Here is a 22,702-nt window from a genome sequence, read left to right as displayed (position 1 = left end):
TACGTGTAATTTCGTTTCAAAGATGCAAAAAGCATTGGTCTCTTCAGATGATAAATTAAAACATCGGATACATTTTATTTTAGAATATTTGATATCTAATCCGTGTTGATCCCACCTTGTGCCTGGTTCTGAGTTATTTATATGCAACTGAAACTTAGCGTCTTTTCTAAGCAAAGTTAAGGAATTTATTAAGCACACGCTCTACTGAGACATATTACTGTATTTAAGGATATATTCACGATAAATGTGTTTGAAATTAACTTTCTATTTTTAATTCCACTAAGTTTGTTGTTAGTTCTTCTCAATAGATGGCGCGCTAAGAACTTACGTAAATATAATTTTAAGGTGATGATAATAAAAACAAACGAGATTTTGTATGTATATGATTATATATATGCAGATATACAACTGACCTCCATTAGAACGAAGAGTGAAGCAAAGAACAGCAAGGTAGACCATTCAACCCGATGAAGTATAGGTTCCAAGTCCTCCCTATCAGCTAGCGTTAGAAGCAGGATTGCACCGAGAAGCGCCGTCCAGCCCAACGACACTCGATCTAGAAATAAATTTAATCTTTATGTTCTACCAGGCTCCAGCCCGTGTGCAATGAAACCCTGACGCCACCTAGGCCTGATCCCCCCGGTTACAACTATCAACTTTGCCGTCGTAACAAGAAAGTTTTTTCATATTCCAACAAGCTATTTTATAAGTAGGTATAGCTTACAGTATGGTATTAGTTACGGCCTTTCTTCTTATGATAGCAGAATAACGCTCATTGTTTTTATTTAGCACATCTTTGTTGCCGCCGCGCCCCCTGATACGGCTGCACCCATGCACACCCTGAACTGTAGGTGAAGCCGCCCCTGTATCTACTCTCTCTTTTTAAATAGCAACACATCATGTTGAAATTGAATTAGAGTATGAAAATACTGCTGAAGTTTGTTATGAGGTATTTTTCTTAGACCATATGTAAAGATAATGTATTTTTAAATGCATCAATATATGTGGTGATGGTACTTGGGGTCGAAAGGTTCTCTAATGGTGATTACCAGCCGGTAGATACGGTGCCAGTACTCCTCCCACTAGTGGGATCGATATAGTTAAGGGTGGGGGAAGTTGCTAGATGCAGCGCAAGATCGGTCAACGTGATCTAGGTCTATATCTAGGTGATCTAGATCTTTGAGAGAGGATTTTGCCTTGTCGTGGGCATCTATCAGCTGAAAAGAAGAAGGTACTTGAAAATTAGCACTGCACAGAAATAAAGTAACAAAACACAAAAATCATAATATTATTTTTAAATGTCTGTGACTTCTAGATGGAATTTAACAAAAATATTTACTTGTTTATTCATTTTTTTATTCGTTTAAGAATTTTTCTAAAATCAAAATAGCTTAAGTTACAAAATTAAAACTAACACTTACTAAGATTAGCTGTAATAAACAGACAGAAAGATAGACAGAAATAAAAAAAATGTTATTTTTGTATATTTAACGTATATGAATGAAATTAAAGCGCTTATTTTAATATTACAAACATACACTTCAATTTTATTAATGTAGATAATAGTTTTTCTAGTAATGCTAATTGAAATACAAGAGATTAAGTTTTTTCTTTTCGCTTTTCCTTAATAGAAATAATAAAAATTTAATGGAATCAGGCATTATTTTGCGGAAGTCCATCCTAAGTACGAAACCAATATTTAGCCACTCCCTCGCATGCAGTGGTAGTCGTGCAACAAAGTTTGCCAAACACAGAGTGGCACTAATCGGTGTAACATAACTCCTAAAGATGCCCCGTGAACGGGTGAAACATGTGTTGAGTGATTTAACGGTGGCAGTTGTGTAATTCGCATTGTTTGCTGCATGCGCATTTATCAGCGGGCTGGAGAGCGGTGCACTTTGTTGCACGACTACCACTGCATGAACGCAAGTGGCTAAATATTGGTCCTGTTCTTACTTAGAGATAATAAAAACCTTTTGAAATATAAAGATATACCCTTTGATCTAATATCATGATTACAATTACATGTAGTATTGTGGCGTATTTTGAGTACAAAATGATTACGAAAATAATTTCAAATTACTTACTTAGTTCCGGTATCGAGTGAAGAAAGAAGACCAAGACGACGAAGCTGATTGCGATGGAAGCTTTTACTAACAACGCTTTGTCACGTATCTTGTACTGAAAGAGGAATATAATATTGATATATGTGTAGTTTTAGATAAGAATAAATTGCACTAAAACATGTCCCCGCTGGGTTTTTTTTTATTAATTCTGTTTTGGTTGTTGCTATTTGATACAGATTTCTCTTCTAGCTACGAGTCAAGACAGCGTTTATTATTTACAATTTTCTCTTATGAATAAATACAGCTAAAATATATACATACTAACTGATCCCGCAAACGTTGTTTTGCAAAAAAAAATTGATATTTTAATTTACAAATAAAAAATAAGGGTTGATCGTAGAGGGGTGAAAATTTATGGTTGTATGTATTCTTGTATGCTGTATCATAAAAAAATAAAAACAAAAAATTTCGTTAAAAAAAAAATTAAGTGTGAACAACCTTTATCACTTTATCACTATAGAAAATAGATAGTAGCCGATTCTCAGACCTACTGAATACGCATATTAAATTTGGTAAAAATCAGTCAAGCCATTTCAGAGGAGTTCAAGTTCGAACACCGTGACACGAGAATTTTATATATTAGATAAACTATAATATTTGTAAGTTTTACTCAATTATACATAAGCTGGTACATTATTTTATTTCAAGTCGCTGCCCAAGCGCTACAGACCGTTAAATGCCTTGAGGTTTAGGACAATGTACCGGGTCAACTAATCAGAAGATTCTGCTTTAGGTTTTCTGAAGTCCAGTAAGTTGGATGGAGGTATGTTAAGGTTTTCACATAAGGTGCTCTCGCTGGGTCAACTACACAGTCGTTTAATGAGCCATCAGAATCGGTATCGGTAGCGTAATTTTTTTGTATTGACACCATCTTTGGGGTCCTCTTTTACTTTTCTTGTCTTGGGTACATTTGGATAATTTTTACTTAATATTTTATTTTTAGCATGTTTCATTATTTGCGTTCTTTTCCCAATCTCAATGTCATTTATTTATTCATCACAAATTCTTTTATTCGTTTCATTCATCATTTCACTTTCGTCGCCTTTCCACCAGAATGCTACAGGTTTACATTTTGTTCTGTTTCATTTATATTCTTTTATAATTCAATTTTTACTTTCCTATCTTCTTTACACTTGTCACAGATTTAAATAATCACACTTTTGTTTTTTTTTTTGCTTACTTGGTTCTATCAAATAGCTAGATTGCAATCTTCTTAGATTTAAGTTGAAACCAATATAGGTGAGCTCAATCTGATTCTAGTTTGTATCAAATTGAACTTATCACAACTATTTGGACAATTGAATGTTCAGTTCAATTTGTTACTTGCTATATAAAATATTGATGGAAATTTTTAATGTGTTGGTGAGAGATACATTAAAATCAAAGTGAACATCTCAGACTTTTGAAATACAAAACAACCGACAGCTTGATATGTTTTGTACCTTAGTAATTTTACTAAATGTCATTAAGACAATATTTCAAATATAACTTCATATGTTTAAGTTTAAGTTTCATCTTAAAATGTTCAAGATATATAAAAATAATGTGTTTTTATTATAAGGACACATTATTCGCAGTACGGCAGACGAAGCGTGGGTCCACAGGTGGACCGACACATAGTAAAGGTCGTGGGAAATCGTTTGATGCGAGCAGCAGTGGGCGTCATCTGCTGAAAGAAGAACTGCAGTCTACCTGTCCATGGTCTTCACTAAAAGTCTCAAGGTTTTTTTTATAGCCCCGCTATTGGGAACCTCTCGTACCCCCTATCTGGTGTGGGACAGGGATTTTTTGTTAACATTTATTTAATTTTTTCACAGACATTTTTTTATTTTGGTTCTCTTCTTTCATACTTCATATTATCTTTCGTTCATTTCTTTCTTTCCACAATTCCACTGTCTTTCCCTTTCGCTCTGTATCTCCTTTCATTCATTCCTCATTAATTTTTACATTTTCTTATATTCTATTATTATTCTCATATATATATATATATATATATATATATATATATATATACACACACATATATATATATATATACACACATATATATATATATATATTCTTATATTCTATTATAAGGTTTTGTTTACCAAAGAAACCTCTCACTGATAACATCAACATACCTTTTCTTTCAGTTCCACAAGAGTGCTATGGAAAGTCTCTTTAGGGAAAACTCTTTTAATGCTCTCTTTCTCCATTGCAGCCAACTTCAGATTCAACTTCGCCACTTTCCTCTCCAGTCTTTCTCTAACCACGTGTTCGTCTTTACTTAAGTGAGGCAAGGATTCTATAGCGCGGCGCCAGATCGAAATCTGGTGACGAAGATCTGGAAAAATTGTAAAATTAATTTTTGGACATTTTCAATAGAAGTTCATGCTGGATTTTTTTGAATAGCGAACATTTCCCTAGTTATTTAAATTTATCTATAATAAATCTAGTTTCTTTTATTAGAATAACTTATAAGCTAGTCTAAGCTAGTAAAAGCAATAAGCTAGTCGATGGTACATACTACTAAATTATTAATAGAGTGTACTTAAACTTACTTAAATAATCCTGGTGTACGACTTTCTGACGGTATATACATAACGAGTAAAATCGAGACGAAATCACAGTGTTACTAATAATCGAATATTATCTATGTTCTATCTCTCTCTCTCCTCCTATATATATATATATATATATATATATATATATATATATATATATATATATGTATATATATATATATATAGATAGATACTTTAAAAGTAGGATCTATATTCCACAGTACAACTCATTAAAACACTGTTCTATAATAATTGAGAAGAACATGAGAGGCGATGTTAATAAATAAATTAGGAATAAACGAAAATGTAAGATTTTATGAAGATCTACAGAAGAGTGACAATAAAAATAAATGTGTAATTATTATTAAAGATATAAAATGTCTATTTAAAAAAAAAAGTGTACAAGAGGTCCCTGAAAAGGAGGGCTGTAAAAACACTTGAGTTTGAAAATGCCATTTGGGAAGCAATGATAGTCCGGTCCAAAACAAAAATGTTTCACTATCAAAAAAAATCATTAATGTTTACTGTTCGTCGCAAATTTAAACAGTTGTATCATAAATTGAATATGAAATTATCTGAATAAATATTTCAACATTCGACCAAGGCTAAATAACGAATGCAACAACAAAAAAACTTGACACAAAAAAGGAGGAAAATTTTATATTTACCTTGTATATCTCTGGGCACGTTCAATCTCAATTTGCTGGTGTCCCTGTAGATGTAACGGAGCTGGAAATACGTCTGAACACACACCAGCAGGATTCCCAGAGCCATGTGAAGTGTGAAGTTTGAGAAATTTATGCCCTGGATCAATGTTTTATACGTATAGATATAAATTACTTAGCAGTGGTATATGATCAAACACATTATGCTTTTAAACAATACATAATGTATTAATTTTTTTTTTAACAAAACATCTATATTTAACTAAAGCAAATTAAACATTGTAACATTAATATTATCTGTGATTATTTAAAAATCATTATATTAACGAAATATGTAAAAATAAAACTTACAGATTGAACGACAGCCTTATTAGAGGCTATTATTACGTTGGGTGGATCCCCCACCGGTGTAGCTGTACCTCCGATATTACTAAATAGTACCATGGACATCAATATAGGTATTGGATCCAGGTTCATCACCTCGCATAGTCTGAAAACATTAAAAAATACAATTCGTAATAATATACATTTATGCGTGATCGTTTTTTAAAATCGCTTGACTAAGGGCCCATCGGTCTTTTGTTCTGCGCGCTATATGTCTGTTGTATATGAGTGTGTCAAGTCAATTTTAATTGTATTATTATTCAGAAATAAGCTCTGGGAACTTGTTATATATTTAAAATAACTTTTATACTACATAATCTAAAAACATTAAAAAAATATATCTTTTGTAATAATATACATTTCTGCGTGATCGATTTTTAAAATCGCTTGACTAAGGGCCCAACGGTTATTTGTTCTGCGCGCTACATGGCTCTTGTGTGTGTGTTTGATGTCAAGTCAATTTTAATTGTATTATTATCCAGAAATAAGCTCTGGGAACTTGTTATATATTTAAAATAACTTTTATACTACATAATCTAAAAACATTAAAAAAATATATATCTTTTGTAATAATATACATTTCTGCGTGATCGCTTTTTAAAATCGCTTGATTAGGGGCCCAACGGTCATCTGTTCTGCGCGCTATGTGACTCTTGTATATATGAGTGTGTCAAGTCAATTTTAATTTTATTATTGTCCAGAAATGAGCTCTGGGAACTTGTTATATATTTAAAATAACTTTTCTAACTTTTCTATTATAACAGAGAACTTGTACTCTGATTTTATTAAGTTATTATTTCAGATATTTACTACAACTTTATGATCTACTAGCTGATCCCGCAAACGTTGTTTTGCAAAAAAAAATTAAAGTTTTTAATTAACAAATGTAAGATAAGGGTTGATCGTAGAGGGGTGAAAATTTAGGTTTGTATGTATTTTTGTATGTTGTATCATAATAAAATAAAAACCAAAAAAATTGTCTAAAAAATTAAAAATAAAATTTAGGGGTGGACCACCCTTATCACTTAGGGGTATGGAAAATAGATAGTAGCTGATTCTCAAACATACTGAATACGCATGTAAAATTTGGTAAAAATCGGTCAAGCCGTTTCGGAAGAGTTCAAGTTCGAACACCGTGACACGAGAATTTTATATATTAGAAGATTATCAGATAAAAATAAAAAAATATTCTCTTCTTTTTGTTTCACATAAACCGCAGCATCGCGCCTTATGTATGTGTTAGAAGTGAACGACCGCTCTATACCGTAGTTCATCACTACAAACACATCCCACTGAATAGATGTCGTCCAAACATCGCCCTGAGTACTGGTTCAGCGCTGAACCTTTCGGCCCCAACGACCATCGGTTACTCAAGATACGTCGATGACATTGGTTCTTCAGCATAGGTCTCTCCATTGCTTTCTGGGTGACCTACAGCCTCCTTTTAAGGCTTGCTGCAAACGATCATGTGACGGACAATACACTTTGGTCAACAACCTTCACTTACAGACATTACTTATTTACTTATTACTTATTTACTTTATTGGAGATAGACAGTAACAAAAGGCAGTAAGAAAGTACAAACTCAGAAGCTTAGAAATATAAAATTAATTACAGTTGTTACCTTATAACTATCTCACTGAGAACAAATAAGAATAAAAAACATTACTAAACAGGGATCAAAGACTATGGTTTATATATTTATATTTTATTTATATTATGGTTTAAATTGCATTGTATGTACTCAATAATTTCGAAGTTGTTTTTTAAAAGATACGAGACAGCAATAGAATATATATATCACAAACATATGAATTGCATTGCAGTATTTTGGACGAGATGTTTCAGATGTCTTCGAACGGCTGCAGTTTATTCGATGCAAATACAACTTGTTCGTCTATTTATTTATTTAACAGTACATTGTACAATTCTTTATTTAAAATTATTCAAGTACTTAAATTGTTCTTAATTTTGTTCCAATTGACGCTATATAAGCATGAAAAGAGTCAAGATATTTATATATAAAATTAGCTATATGGAGCATCCTGTATATGGGCTAGTTAATAACTAAATATGTTCGATACACTGCTATATATGTATGTACCCATGCCGAAGATATAAAATAGTGAGATTTCGTAAATGACGTCAGAGTCGATACTTATTTACTTACTCCGCTGGCTCAGTGACCCAAAGTGGGTCTTGGCCTCCGAAGCGAGAGACTTCCACTTTCCTCTATCTCGCGCCATCGTCTGCCATTGGTTGACATTCAATTCGCGCAAGTCTGCCTCAACGCGATCGATCCAGCGATACCTGGGTCTACCCACTGGTCTTCGACCCCTCGGTTTTTCCAGGTACGCTACCCTTCACGCTCCGATCCGATCCCATTCGCTCCAAGTGACCAAGCCAGCGGATTCGTTGAGCAGAATCGATGAAGTCACGATTTAAAAAAAAAAAAACCTGCTACGTAATATATATACATATAGATTGCTGTAAAATACCTGATGGTAACAGGAGTCATCAGTAGAACAGTGGTTACGTTGTCAAGGAATGTTGACAGCAGGGCGGTGATAGCACACAGCAAAGATATCAAAGGCCACAATTTGCCTCTTGTTACCTGAAGTCAGAAACAAAAATCCATAATTCCAGTCATTGAACTTCTCTTATTTCTTCTTTTCAGCCAACGGACAGAGTGACTCTGTGTTTGACACTAATCGGTGTGTCACTGCATGTGCGGAAGTGGCTAAATATTGGTCCTTTTCTTACTTAACTATGTCACCGGTCTACCTAGTGGGGACCTGCCCACGCCGCGTCTACCTGTCGTGGTCGCCACCTACCTTTCTGCCCCAATAGCAATCATTGCACGAGCGTTTTTTTTTTTTAATTCATTTCTCATGTTCCTATATGTCACCGTATTGACTAAACTAAATTACTCTAGTCTCTTAATTCCCTACCTTTAATCTTAAACTATTTATAACTAAACTAAATTAATTATTAATTTTAAGATTTTAAGGGCACCTTCTCAGAGAGTGCACGACCTCCTTGGACTACTATGTACCCTCGCACATATGCAGGGTTTACGCCATAGAAGATCTAAGTAAGAAAAGGACCAATATAGATACTTCCGTCATGCAGCAGTAGTCGTGCAATAAAGTGCACCGCCCGCAAGCCTGTTGATAAATGCGCATACGGCAAACAATGCAAATTACACAACTACCACCATTAAATCACTCAACACGTGTTTCACCCCTCCACGGGGCATCCTCAGGAGTAATGTTACACCGATTAGTGCCAAACGCCGAGTGAGCTCTTGTTATCAGCGTGCTGACGTGCTGTGCACTTTATTGCACGACTACTGCTACATAGCGGAAGTAGCTATATATTAGTCCTTTTCATATTTAGGATGGACTTCCGCAAAGTAACGCCTGATTCCATTAGATATAATATATGCCTTCGTTCACATGCAGGGTCTAAGCCACAGAAGATCTAGCTATAGGATGTTCACTACTGGACATAAGGCTTCCCCATATATTTTCAATAGGATCGGATGGAAATAGTCTACATCCAGCGTCTCCTGAAGACCTTAAGAAAATCTGTCACCTAGTAATTCTATGATACTCCTTCTAACAATCATCAACAGATGGATATTTATGTCCAACAGTGGAGATCCTGTGACTGAAATAAAGACGATTAAAAAATTATGATAAAACTGACCTCGAAAGTGAAGACGGCAAGAAAATCAAAGATTCCAGTCTCAGCTGTAATCGCGACGAGAAGCATCATACTGAACAGCAGCAAAAGCGTCTCCATGTCCAGCCAGGAGATGAGTTCGGGGAGGGAAGGTCTTTCGCCGATCAGAGCCAGTACAGCCAAGGATGTTGAAGCAATGATGAGAGCGGCCATGGTTCGATTAATTACCTGGAATAAATTAATATATATGTTGGTAATTAAATACTAACCATACTATCTGCCTGTTCACAACTATATATACTCGTATAAAAAATAATGTTTGTCTGTATGTTATTCGGTGCCCACATTCAGCGAGTTTCTCCATAACCCTATGTTGGGAAAAGTCGCTAATTATACCCTAGTACTAGCATAATTCTCCCTGTTTATATTGCTTCAACTGTACCACCATCTTTCTGGATCGTTTTATCTACACCGCCTGTAGTTAATACGCTGAGAGTATTAGAGAATCGATATTCAAATTTAAGTTCTCTATCTAATCTAATGTTTTTATTTTTTCCATTCGGATCAGGATTTTCTAGAAATTTCGAAAAACTAAAATTGATATTGATCTTAATTTCATATTCGAAAGGAACTTGATCATCTTAACCACTTATATGTCATCATATTTAACGGTTTACTGTATTCTCAGATACAAATAAATTTCTTATAGCGCCGAAATCTTTATACAACGCCTTAGGACACGGTGGAGAAGTGTGCAGGGTAATGTGTGTTGGAGCCTATGAATAAATAGCATAAGAGCGGCAGATTGATATAACAGTGTCTGACTCTCTCCCTTCTTACCTCGTGCATGTTTAAGGCACGGTTTATTCTAGAAGAACAATTGGCAAAAAAATTGGTCGGCCATACAAAAGGTGAAGAGGAGGTGAACTAGGTGAAAGGCTGTGATGCTTAGAATAAGCTGGAATCATAAGAGTCCACGAGCGTGGGAAAATTCAATGGTTTGACTGCCAATATAGTCAAGTAATCCTGGCAGTTCAATAACAGTCATCATATTTTTGGGAGAGGCTTGCACCTTGCAGTGGGTATCTGGCTTAAGCTGCGATGATGATTATATACAAATGTGTATTAGCAGTGATGATCTACGGTACAGAGTGGTCTCTCACTGCTGGAACATATATATTCAAACTCTGACAGACCAAGGTAACCGATATAGTCCAACGGATTGGTAAGTTGTGTTCAGTTAGTTGAGCCATATAGTCAACATATTTTCATAATCACGCTTACCTATATTAGTAAAGTAAAGCTGGAAAGTAATGTCGCTTTGAGTTAAATTAAGTAAAGGACCAATATTTAGCCACTTCCGCACATGCAGTGGTAGTCGTGCAATGAAATGCACCGCCCGCCAGCCCGCTTATAAATGCGTGTGCGGCAAACAATGCACATCACACAACCGCCACCACCAAATTACTCAACACGTGTTTCAACACGACTACCACTGCATGTGCGGAAGTGGCTAAATATTGGTCCTTTTCTTACTTAGGATGGACTTCCGCGAGGTATCGCCTGATTCCATTAAATATTGAGTTAAATTAACACGACTACATTTTTAACAAGTTTTTATTTCTAATCAACAATATATTCACCATCGTTATCAACAACATTTTGCCATCTAGTATACAAATCAATGCCGGAGCGGTAAAAATCATCAAGAGAAACGACATTACTTTCTGGTTCTTCTAATATATTACTACAAAATTGGAAATGGTTTATTTCATACTATGAACACCGCATTTAATATCACCCTGACATAGTAATATATATATATCAATGTCTAGGACATTAGCTCCTTATCAACAGATGTCAACTGTGCGTTTGATATGTGACATATAAATTTTCTTATGACATTATCATGTCGGAAATGGGACGTAAGTAAACGATGTGCGAGATAAGAGTGACATGAAACATAATTCAAGTCTAGTAAAACAAGAACAGTTAATTATTCTTATCGACACGATTTACTTGATATGTAATCTTAAGTTAGTGTAAAATGGTATCAGGAAAACTTATATAAATGTTATATTAATTTCATCTTACATATACATCGGTACACGCCTACCAAGGCATAGAACTCCAAACTTGGGGTGAATTAAACTATGTTATATCTTCACCTAATATATGATCACGTGCCAATTCAGATTACCTTCAAAGAGCTACGTTTGACCTTGGTACTTCTGCACATCTTATTTCTCTTTCGATCTGTTACGTTCTCATTTTTGGACCTAAATTATCTCTTTATACTGTTAAAGTGATGCAATTCATTGTTATCCAAGTTTAAAATAATACATAGGAGTGATTGTTTCCCAAAACAAAGAGCAATGGGTTGTTTAAACAAATAGTATATATAATATAAGCGACTATAAATAGGTGATTTTATACTAGAACAAAGATCAGTGGTTTGTTAACATTAAAAGTATATCTAGTAATGTTTTAATAATCATTTAAACGACTATAAGTAGGTGATCATTTGTCAGAACAAAGTCCAGTGGATTGTTTAATTTAATTAACTATATATAGGTGATTCTTTGTCTGAACAATATCCAATGGGTTGTTTAATTTAAGCCACCATAAATAGGTAATTTTTGCCAGAACAAAGTCCAATAGATAGTTTAATTATTCGACTATAAATATCTGAGTTTTTCCTGAATAATGTCTAATGAGTTTTTTAATTATTCGACTATAAATGTGTGATTTTTTGTCAGAACGATGTCCAATGGATTGTTTAAGCTAAGAGACTATAAATAGGTGATTATTTGACAGAACAAAGTCCAATGGATTGCTTAAGCTAAGCGACTATAAATAGGTGATTTGACAAAACAAAGTCCAATGGACTGTTTAATTTTATCGACTATAAATAGGTGTTTCTTTGTTAGAACAATGTTCAGTGAATTGTTTAATTATTCGACTATAAAAAGTCTTCCGCACTTAAGTAAAGACGGTCAGTTCGTAGAAGCATTATAACTTAGTCATAGTTAAGTATCTAATCAGACTTAGTTAAGATTGTGACGTTTCATTTTCAAGACAATTTTCTGATCTTCGAAGTTTACAGATCTCGCAGCAAAATCCTGACCAGATCCCTCACCGTTGCTAAATGATAACAACGTTTCGGATCCGTAAGCTAGCTTCGGCAACAATAAACTGTAATATATGGTATGCTCAATGGAAACACACTCAAATTCACTTTCATCTTTAATTATATTTCTTAACAAGTCCTTCTAATCACAATACCAACTGTTATCTGTGAAAATTAACTAGAAGTCATTAGATTAAATTCTTTTTTAAATGTTGCTGTAATATTTTGTATTGTGGCAATATAATGGAAAGGCAACTTATATGAGCAAGAATTAATATGACCCTAAAAGATATTTATCTTTCAATGATTTTGGTACGTGCGGAAACAAAGACACAAAAACGAAATTGTCAAACGATTATCTATAATGTGTGTATTGTCTTTCGAGTCGTGTAGAGTGATATTAGTTCTCTACTAGATCAAGAATGAGGAGAGCCTTGGTTGAAGTGGGAGTAAGTATGACACACAGAGCTAGAAAACATGGAAAACTGTCTGTTTTAAAAAACCAACTATCTTTTGTTTTTTTTCTTGGTTTAAAAAGTATTCAAATGTTATTAGTTCAGTAATTTTTCTATATGAAATATAGAATAAAATAATGATAAATAAAAAATATCACGCACCGGCGCGAATCAGGCACTGCGAAAGGAATTCTCTATTAGTGCTAGGTGTCGCGTTTTTTCGGCACGTGGCAGATAATCTAATACAGGGTGGGCCTCGGAGTTTTGCGAATTTGAAAAATTCATAAAAAACTAAACAAAAGTAATACTAAAATAAATTTATTTTTAAATTAAAGTAAACATTTGGGAAAATCGTTTTTTGAAAATAACATCATCCATATGCGCACCATTCCGCTGCAAACATTTTTTGAATCTCGTCTTCAAATTGCCGAAAACTCGTTCGCACATGGCGCGCGGAATTGCTGCCATTTCTCCGTGGATATTGGCCTCCAACTGGGCAATTGAGGTCGGATTATTACTGTAGACTCTACTCTTCATGTAACCCCACAGGAAAAAGTCTAGTGGGGTTAAATACGGACTCCTAGGTGGCCATGGAATGTCACCTCGGCGCGAAACGAGTTTTCCAGCGAACTTCTCCTTTAAGACTGCCAAACTCTTGTTAGATGTATGGCATGTGGCGCTATCTTGTTGAAACCATGTCGCACTATTGTACCCTTGAAATTCTGACAGCTGCGGGAAAAAGAAATGGCGTAACATGGCTATGTATGGCTCAGTATTTACTGTCACAGAATTCCCTCGCTGGTCTTCAAAGAAAAAGGGTCCGATGATTCCGTGTGCTGAAATAGCCGCCCAAACTGTCACTTTTGGCGAATGCAAAGGCTTTTGGTGTTTGAAACGTGGATTGTCTGAGGCCCAATAACGACTATTTTGTTTATTTACGTGCCCATTTTAGTGAAAATGGGCTTCATCTGAAAAAAGAATATTGTTGAAGCGCCGAAACCGCTCAAACATTGTTGGACGAAATCATGTCGTAAATTGTGATCATTCGGCTTCAAATCTTGCACTAGTTGAAGTTTATAGAGGTGCAATTTTAAATCTTTCTTCAAGATTCGGCGCAAAGTCGTTCTTGATACAGAGAGCTCTGCTGATCGCTTGCGAGTTGATTGCCCAGGCGGAAGCTCTGACTTCGTTTATGTTTTCCTCTGACTTTGTTGTCCTTTTGGGCCCCTTAGGTTTCTGATTGAGGGTCGAACCGGTAGCCTCGAACTTCCTGACCCACGCCCTAATCAAACTTTCACTCGGACACTGTTTTAAGTCATGCAATCCATAGTGAGAGCGAAATAAACGTCGAACAATAACGCCCGAATCGGCATTTTTGTAATAATTTTTAAAACAGAACGCACGCTGTTCACCCTGGAAGTGCTCTATCGCAACAAAATTTCCGAGAACCGAGCTACAGATCCCCACCTCCCGCACTCCGCTCCCTTACCCCGTTCCAACGCTATAGCGATTTTAAATTCGTACGCATCCGTGGCCCACCCTGTATATAAAATTCTCGTGTCACGGTTTTTGAACTTGAATTCCTCCGAAACGGCTTGACCGATTTTTAACAAATTTTACATGCGCATTCAGTATGTCTGAGAATCGGCTACTGTCTATTTTCCATACCCCTAAGTGATAAGGGTGGTCCACCCCTAAATTTTATTTTTAATTTTTTAGACAATTTTTTTGGTTTTTATTTTATTATGATACAGCATACAAAAATACATACAAACCTAAATTTTCACTCCTCTGCGATCAACCCTTATCTTACATTTGTTAATTAAAAACTTTAATTTTTTTGCAAAACAACGTTTGCGGGATCAGCTAGTTATTTATACAATAGTTTGCAGACAAAGTTAGAACGTTCAAGCGCAGTGCCGATACATTATTTATGTTACTGGCCGATGCCGACGCCGTACTGGCTCATACAAATTAGCCGATAGGCATCTCACGCCGGCGCGAGATCGGCTCTTCACCGTACACCTTACATCACGCGCTGGCGCGAGACCGGCACCTAGGTTAAGGTTTAGATTAGACACTAAGAACAACCAAGCGTAGTGTAATAAGTTCACCCAAAAGGTGTAATCACACTACCAACCTGTCATATTTTATGGAAGATTCCACCGGATGATTTTTTTTTGTTTTTTTTTATGGCCCCCACTATTGGGAGCCTCTCGTACCCCTATTTTGTTTGGGACAGGGACTTACAAATAATTTTTTCAGGGTTTTATCTTTATTCTACACTCACTTTCATTTTTCTCAATTTCTTTTATTCTTTCCTTTTATCCTTCACAATTCTTGCAATTTTTTTTTGTTCTTTCATTCCTTCTTGCTTTCATCGCCTTCCTTTCCTCATCTTTTTTACTCTTAGGTGGTTAGGTACAATTTTATTTCTAATCTTTATTTTATTCTTACATTTTCTATCCTTATCTTTTAATATCACAGGTTTGTTTAGATTAGACATTTTAACCACTGGATGATAAATGTTGTTAGAACATAACTAATAACTCTAGTTTTAAATATTCATATATTGCGCATTTAATTGACCTCTTTTTCAAATGTAACAGGACCATTACAATATATCAGACTCATTTAAAATACATTAAGATATAAATATCATAAATGTTTCTCTCGATATTTTGACGTCATATAATTTTGTAATATATTGGTAATTATTATTAAATATGTACATATGAAAAATAATTCATATAAGAAATCGATAAACACGAAACTCAACAACCACAAATATATCTAGTTATGCAATCTAAAATACGATAAAGGTTTTATAGAGAACAATAATGGAAATATCATAAGAAGGATAAGATAAGTAAATAAGGGCTCCCGAAAGGGGATCACGGCTTTTCACGTAGACTCTTACTCCAGGATGCTTCATGCAGTGTCCGAAAAGTAACTTTGTTTGTATTGGAATTTTGACCATACTAACCTTTTTGTGTCTAATGGATTCAGGCGTTACTTTGCGGAAGTCCATCCTAAGTTAGAAAAGGACTAATGTATAGCTACTTCCGCTATGTAGCAGTAGTCGTGCAATAAAGTGCACCGCCCGCCAACCCGCTGGTAAATGCGCATGCGCATATATTAGTCCTTTTCTTACTTAACCTTTTTTTGAGTATGACTTAATTATCTGGTCACTTGGAAAATTCCTGATATTAATACTGATTACAGTGTTATGTGTGTTACCGGTGATGATTTATGGATCCAAGACCTCGTTATTAACAAAGGGTCTCATAAGAAAGCTCAAGATCACCCAAAGAGCAATGAAGGGGGATATGCTCGGAGTTTCACTGCGAGATCGAAATGAGATCCGAAAAAAACAATGATCACAGGCGTAGCTCTTAGAGTTGCTCGTTGAAATAGCAGTGGGCGGGCAAATCGCTCGTCCAACCACTAAAGCCTAAAGGTTCTAGAGCAACGACCATGGTAGACGCGGCGTGGGTGAGCTCCCACTAGGTGGACCAATGACATTGTTAAGGTCTAATCATCTTCACGATCTTTGGAGAAGGCCTTTGCCTTGCAGTGGGCTTCCATCATCTGAAAAGAAGAAGAAGTAGAGCTATGAAGACTTACCTCAAATATAATCAGTACGTATAAACCGCACAGAAGCAGGCAGGCATATGTCACACCGCTGGTGATTTCTATTGGATCGACGGTGTAAGTCATTGTCAAAGGTATGGTTTGACTTGACGTGCTGTTCATTCGGATGGCGTAGACAGTGGTAGACGAGCTGGTGGTGTTTGAAGAAAGTTTGATTGTAGCTGATCGAATCTCCCCTCGACTGAAGTCCAAGAGTTCTTCTGATTTTAGCAACACAGACCATTGATTTGAAATCTGAAAGCAGATTCCCTAGTAAATTATCTACAGGCAAAACACTGAAATGATAACACACAACTTGAATAACCAAGAGAAAATAGAAGTCCAAAGCGGTACGAGATCTAGCAGAAGTCTAACTATGAAATATCTTCTTTCCATATACCTCAGCGATTAAAGACAAAATTCTGAATCAATGTGTGATACCAGAAACGTGGACTCTGTTTTCACTTCTTTCCTCCTCATTCTGGACTATTCCTGGGATAAGCGGTTCATAAAAAACCAATTAATCAACGAAGGCAATGGCCTGGTTATATTGCGTGCAGAACAGGTCGCTGAGTAAGGTATCTGGAGTAAATACCATTTTTTAGCAAGTGAAGGATGTTGACCAAGAAGGTAGACTTTGTTTAAGAGGACCTTGGGTACAAATCGATTTCAATAGGTCTTTGGGTAAAGGCCAATATCCAACAATGAACGTCTTGGACTGTTTACTATAAATTTTCGATATAATATTTACATCTTTTTGGTCTATTAAACTGCTTAGATGAATATAAAATAATTTCAATTACCTCAGCTTCTTCCACTAGTGACTCTTCATGAAAACCATTATCAGATTTCAGACTCCATTTCTCCAACCAGACCGTAATCTTTTCAGCCTTCGATATCTCTGTAGAATTCAAATGTTTCTCCACGTGCTCTGGTAAGAATGGCCCGGAGAGCTTCACCAGCATTGACATTTCGTCATTAGATACGTTGATGATGTAACCTAAAAATGCAATGGGATTACGTGATCTGTCGTTTATTCCAGTGATTCCCAAAGTGGTCTATATCGACCCCTATGGGTTTATGACAATCTGCAAAGGGTCTACGTCAGCGAAAAAAAATTTTGGGGTCGATGAAATGAAAATGGGGGTCCACAGACTGGACATCATTAGCCGAAGAGATTTAAGATTAACCCTTACAAAATTGACGCCAAATGATGATAATTTATTATTAAAGCATCAGGTTCATTCTTCTCACTAAAAATATTGACTTATTGCTTATGTTAATTTATTTATAGTTTATTTAATGTAACGTATATTTTACATAACAGATACAAAATTTAATTTGAGTAGTTTTAATTTAAATTCAATTAATAAATTTATAAATTAACATGAATTTTTACTTTAAATTTTAACCACTAAACTTTACATTACAGTACAGTTAAAAATTTACAGGAAATCAATATCAGGTAAGTAGGGGGTCTACCGAACACTGAAAAACATGGCAAGGGGTCTACGGCAAAAGTTTGGGGAACTCTGGTTTATTCTCTTTTTAAAATAAACATCGTCTTAAAGAACCGACGTGTACATTCTTCTTTTCAGCCAATATACACCCACTACAAGGTGTACATTTCCTCCAAAGATCGTCATGATGACTGATCCATCCCTTCAAGCATCCAGCGACATCCTGAGACCTTATGTATATCAACCCTTCACCTAGTAGGAACCAAGTGGTTATCAGTAGGCTCGTGATCGCCACTCCAGAACCAATTTCACGGGCGTAATGCCCCACCTACTGCCACTTGAGACAAACAAATCAAGCAAATTCGTTGATCTTGGTGCTTTTGCGGATATCCTCATTTCTGAATCGATTTCATAAAAATCTGAGCACAGCCTTCTCTGTTGCTCTCTAGGTTACCTTGTACCTTATGAGGTCCATTGTAAGTTAAAGGTTCCCGGATGCTGGACGCTACCTGGGTAAGTCTGGGGGCGCTGGTGGACAGATATAGTCAAGGTCGCGGGAACTGGGTGCGGGTAAAGCAAGACAGATCGTCGTGGCGATCTTTCGGGGAGGTATATGACTTGCTTTGGTTGACTGGTCTTTTTGGTCAGGTCTGGCGCCTGCTGATAAGAGTACCTTGACGTGGATTTTTACCTACTATTTTTACAAATGCATTGTATCAATTGTTCTCTCTACCATCGGTAGAATTTTTGTTTGAAATTTGCTTATCATTGCCTGTTCCATATGACCTCCTTATGCCGTGCAGTGAGTGTTTATCAACTAATATGACGAGGATGATACACATAAAAATGTGTATAAGGTTTTGAACTAGGGTACAGAGTGGTCTCTAACTTTTGACACACAGACATTCTAAGACGAACGAAGACCGACATAGCCGAACGGTTTAGTAGGTCGAACTGGCAGCGGGCAGTGGGCATATATTGACTGTAATGATGATAGTTAAGTTCGAAACACTGGAATATTTTGTGGGTGTAACTTTTCAAAATCCCAACGATGGTATAGATCTACAAATAAATGTAATACATAAAATTCTCGTGTCGCGGTGTGCGTGATTGAACTCCTAAACGGCTCGAACGATTTTCGTGAATTTTAGCGCACATATCGGCTAGAGTGGAGAATCGGACAACATCTATTTTTCATCCCCCTAAATGTTATGGGTGGTCCATCCCTAAATTTTTTTTTGATGCAGCATACAAATATACATACAACCCTAAATTTTCACCCCTCTACGATCAACCCTTATTTTTAAACGGTTTTATTTAGTTCGACCCGTACGGAATTTATTTTGGTCAAAATTAGAAATTGAAATTTAAGCACCTTCCCGTTGTCAGATTGATATGAAATTTGGTATACACATTTAATTTAGATGACAATACACTATAATAAAATCAATAACATTATAAATCTAAGATGGCCGCCGATACAAAATGGCGGATTACATATTTTTCCTTAACCCCCTCAATATTGGTATCAAAGGAAAGGGCTACACTAGTAAAACACGATGATTATGTCAAAATTTCAAATTCAAGATTGACGCTGTTCCAATATGGCGGACTAGGTACATATTTTTTCACAACCACCACAATATAGGTATCAAAAAACCGTTTAACTTAAAAGTTTTTTAAATGTATGTATTTGTTTGTTAATTAAAAACTTTAATTTTTTTTCAAAACAACGTTTGCGGAATCAGTTAGTAGTTTATAAAGTAAAGAAACTTAGAATATATACATGCATCAACGTTTACCAAAGAGAATGAAAGACATTGTTCATTCATGCATTATTCATATCACAGACTGCTATTATACGAAACCGGTTTCATTTAGTACTTGGCAATTGAAATTACGCGAGAAATACTGCGACCTACACGTGTTGAATGCTATATCTATTATAATAATATTATATGACACGTTCGAAACTATATTAAGACTTCTATCTACATATATACCTGGGTAATACTCACTCTTTATTTCACCTGGAGTTATAAATGAGTTTCTTTTTATTTCTTCTTTCTCGTTACAAAGCATGAAGATGATGGTGAAGAAAATCCAGCATGAGATCAATACAAACATTTTCACGTAATGCCTTGCTTTGGCAAACTGTGAACAAGTAACTCTGTTTATTATTGGCTACTTCGAGAGGAGAGTCAGTACATCGACGTCATGTCAGCTGACACACGCGCGCTGCAAAGGAAAAGCCTCTTTCAAAGAAGGCTCGACTATACTGCCGGTAAAACTAAGTCTTGAAATTTATTAGTAATAAAATTTGGTACGAATTTTCTTCTAAACTTCCTTAAGGAAAATCCGTTATTCGGTCTCTAAGTCTTGTGATATATATATATATATATATATATATATATATGTGGGATGCTCAATGAAAAAACACTCGAATTTACTTTTAAAACTAATTAATACCACACGACAATTGTAACCTGTCAATGTCAATCCTCCTATCTTTATGTCCTAATGTTGCCATTTTCTTCCATTTATATGTATATATATATAAATATATATATATATGTATATATATGTATGTATGTATGTATATATATATTAGGAGGACCGGAAAGTAATGTCGTTTCTGTCAACATATTTTACAGAAAAACCGATTGATTTTTACCGCTCCGGCATTGAGTTATATACTAGATGGCAAAAGGTTGTTGATAACAAAGGTGGATATATTGTTGATTAGAAATAAAACATTTTGAAAATGTAGACTTGTGAATTTAACTTAAGAAAGCGACTTCCGGTCTCCCTAATATATTATGCATAGTGGCAATGGCGATTTTTCTATATATAATAAAAATAGATTAGTGTTTGTTATTTTTAAGACAATTACATGAAAAGATATACTCAAATGTGATGTATTGAATAACATTTTTAAGATACTTCTTTTAACATCTCTTAATTTCACATGTCAGATATGATCACTAAGTAAGGGCATAGAAATAAAAAAATCGATTTGGCTTCATTGAATCATATACTTTTCTATATAGATATGTATTTTATATAGATATATATATATATATATCTATATATATATATATATATATATATATATATATATATATATATATATATCTGTGTAGAATAAATATCTGTATAGATATATATTTCACGTTTACAATAGAGTAAGAGGAGATACATTTAAAAAATGGAGTTACCTTTGTTTCCTTTTTGTGAATCGAACCATGTTCTTCTCTGTAAAAAAATAATAATTAAATTAATATATTACTGGCAACAAATAGATGTCTGATGGATGAAGGAGAGTAACTGTCAGAGGAGACGTCAGAGGAGAGTCTGGAGTGGAGTCCACCACCGGCAGAAGTGGAGTATGACGCCTATAGACATGGTGTACAAAGACCTGGTTAATATAATCAGAAGGAGCTGGTTGCAGGCAGATTCCACCCGGTATCATTTTAAATCTATGGGGGAGGCTTATATCCAACTGTGGAAGTTCCATGGATAGAATTATGATTATGATGACATAGTAATTACTTTTAAGGTATACGCTTCGAAAAAGAAGGTAATGTGTGTTTTAATTATCGAACAAAAGAAAAACAAAAACTGAAAAAGTGTTAAGAGAAGTAAATATAACTATTCAGTTACATTTATTACCTTCAATCACTTAAACTGATAAGTTATATATTTGAAGAGTTGAATTTGATTGAAAATGGAATCAAATTCAACTCACCAGTAATATTAAGTTAGACTTAAAAAAATTAAGGTAAGTGAAATAGATACAAAATACTAAATATTTGTGGTCCAGTATATAACATGTTTATATATATATATATACTAGCTGATCCCGCAAACGTTGTTTTGCAAAAAAAAATATTTTTAATTTTCAATTTAAAAATAAGGGTTGATCGTTGAGGGGTGAAAATTTAGGGTTGTATGTATTTTTGTATTTTGTATCACAAAAAAATAAAAACAAAATATTTCGTCAAAAAATAAAAAAAAATTTTAAGGGTGAACAACCCTTATCACTTAGGGGAATGAAAAATAGATAGTAGCCGATTCTCAGACCTACTAAATACGCATATAAAATTTGGTAAAAATCGGTTAAGCCGTTTCAGAGGAGTTCAAGTTCGAACACCGTGACACGAGAATTTTATATATTAGATATATATATATATACATATATGTATATATATATATATATATATATATACATATATGTATATATATATATATATATATATATATATATATATATATATATATATATATATATATATATATAACTAAATAAAAAAAATAGCATTAGTGAGTTTTTAGTTGATTGAAATATATGGAACTTGGTGGACTAATTTGTAGTTTTAAAAAGAGCAACTGTTGAGCTACCTTTCTCAACAGATCAGCGTTCGGAAATAGATAGATTTCTGCTTATAATATTAAAATAATCGACGAATCAAAACCATATGTTAATGCGTACATCAGGGGCGGCTCTAGCTCGTGTAGCGCCCGTGTGCAATGAAACCCTGGCGCACCCTAGGCCTGACCCCCCCCCCCTCCCCGCGGCTATAACTATTAACTTTGCCGTCGTAACAAGAAAGTTT

The 22,702-nt window shown here is 34.9% G+C and overlaps 1 protein-coding gene across 4 annotated transcripts in view; it reads right to left on the bottom strand.

Annotated features, from left to right (window-relative positions):
- LOC137923107 (P protein-like) overlaps positions 1-22,702 on the bottom strand; it is a 60,450-nt gene that overhangs the window by 3,015 nt on the left and 34,733 nt on the right. For all 4 annotated transcript variants that reach the window (XM_068766254.1, XM_068766255.1, XM_068766256.1 and 1 more), the window contains exons 4-14: positions 21,305-21,341; positions 20,105-20,240; positions 17,430-17,626; positions 16,621-16,881; positions 9,433-9,636; positions 8,220-8,335; positions 5,689-5,827; positions 5,341-5,476; positions 4,250-4,452; positions 2,088-2,181; positions 414-556 (exon numbers count right to left, since the gene is read on the bottom strand). In XM_068766254.1, the coding sequence (XP_068622355.1) occupies positions 414-556; positions 2,088-2,181; positions 4,250-4,452; positions 5,341-5,476; positions 5,689-5,827; positions 8,220-8,335; positions 9,433-9,636; positions 16,621-16,881; positions 17,430-17,626; positions 20,105-20,240; positions 21,305-21,341 (1,666 nt within the window). The remainder of the gene's footprint in view (positions 1-413; positions 557-2,087; positions 2,182-4,249; positions 4,453-5,340; positions 5,477-5,688; positions 5,828-8,219; positions 8,336-9,432; positions 9,637-16,620; positions 16,882-17,429; positions 17,627-20,104; positions 20,241-21,304; positions 21,342-22,702) is intronic.

Source organism: Battus philenor, unplaced genomic scaffold (assembly GCF_028537555.1).
Source record: "Battus philenor isolate CCGP_79_NKW_IND1 unplaced genomic scaffold, ilBatPhil1.0.hap1 SCAF_20, whole genome shotgun sequence".
In the NCBI taxonomy this organism is placed as follows: domain Eukaryota; kingdom Metazoa; phylum Arthropoda; class Insecta; order Lepidoptera; family Papilionidae; genus Battus; species Battus philenor.
The sequence above is the reverse complement of the archived record's forward strand: the minus strand, read 5'-3'. Positions and strand labels throughout refer to the sequence as shown.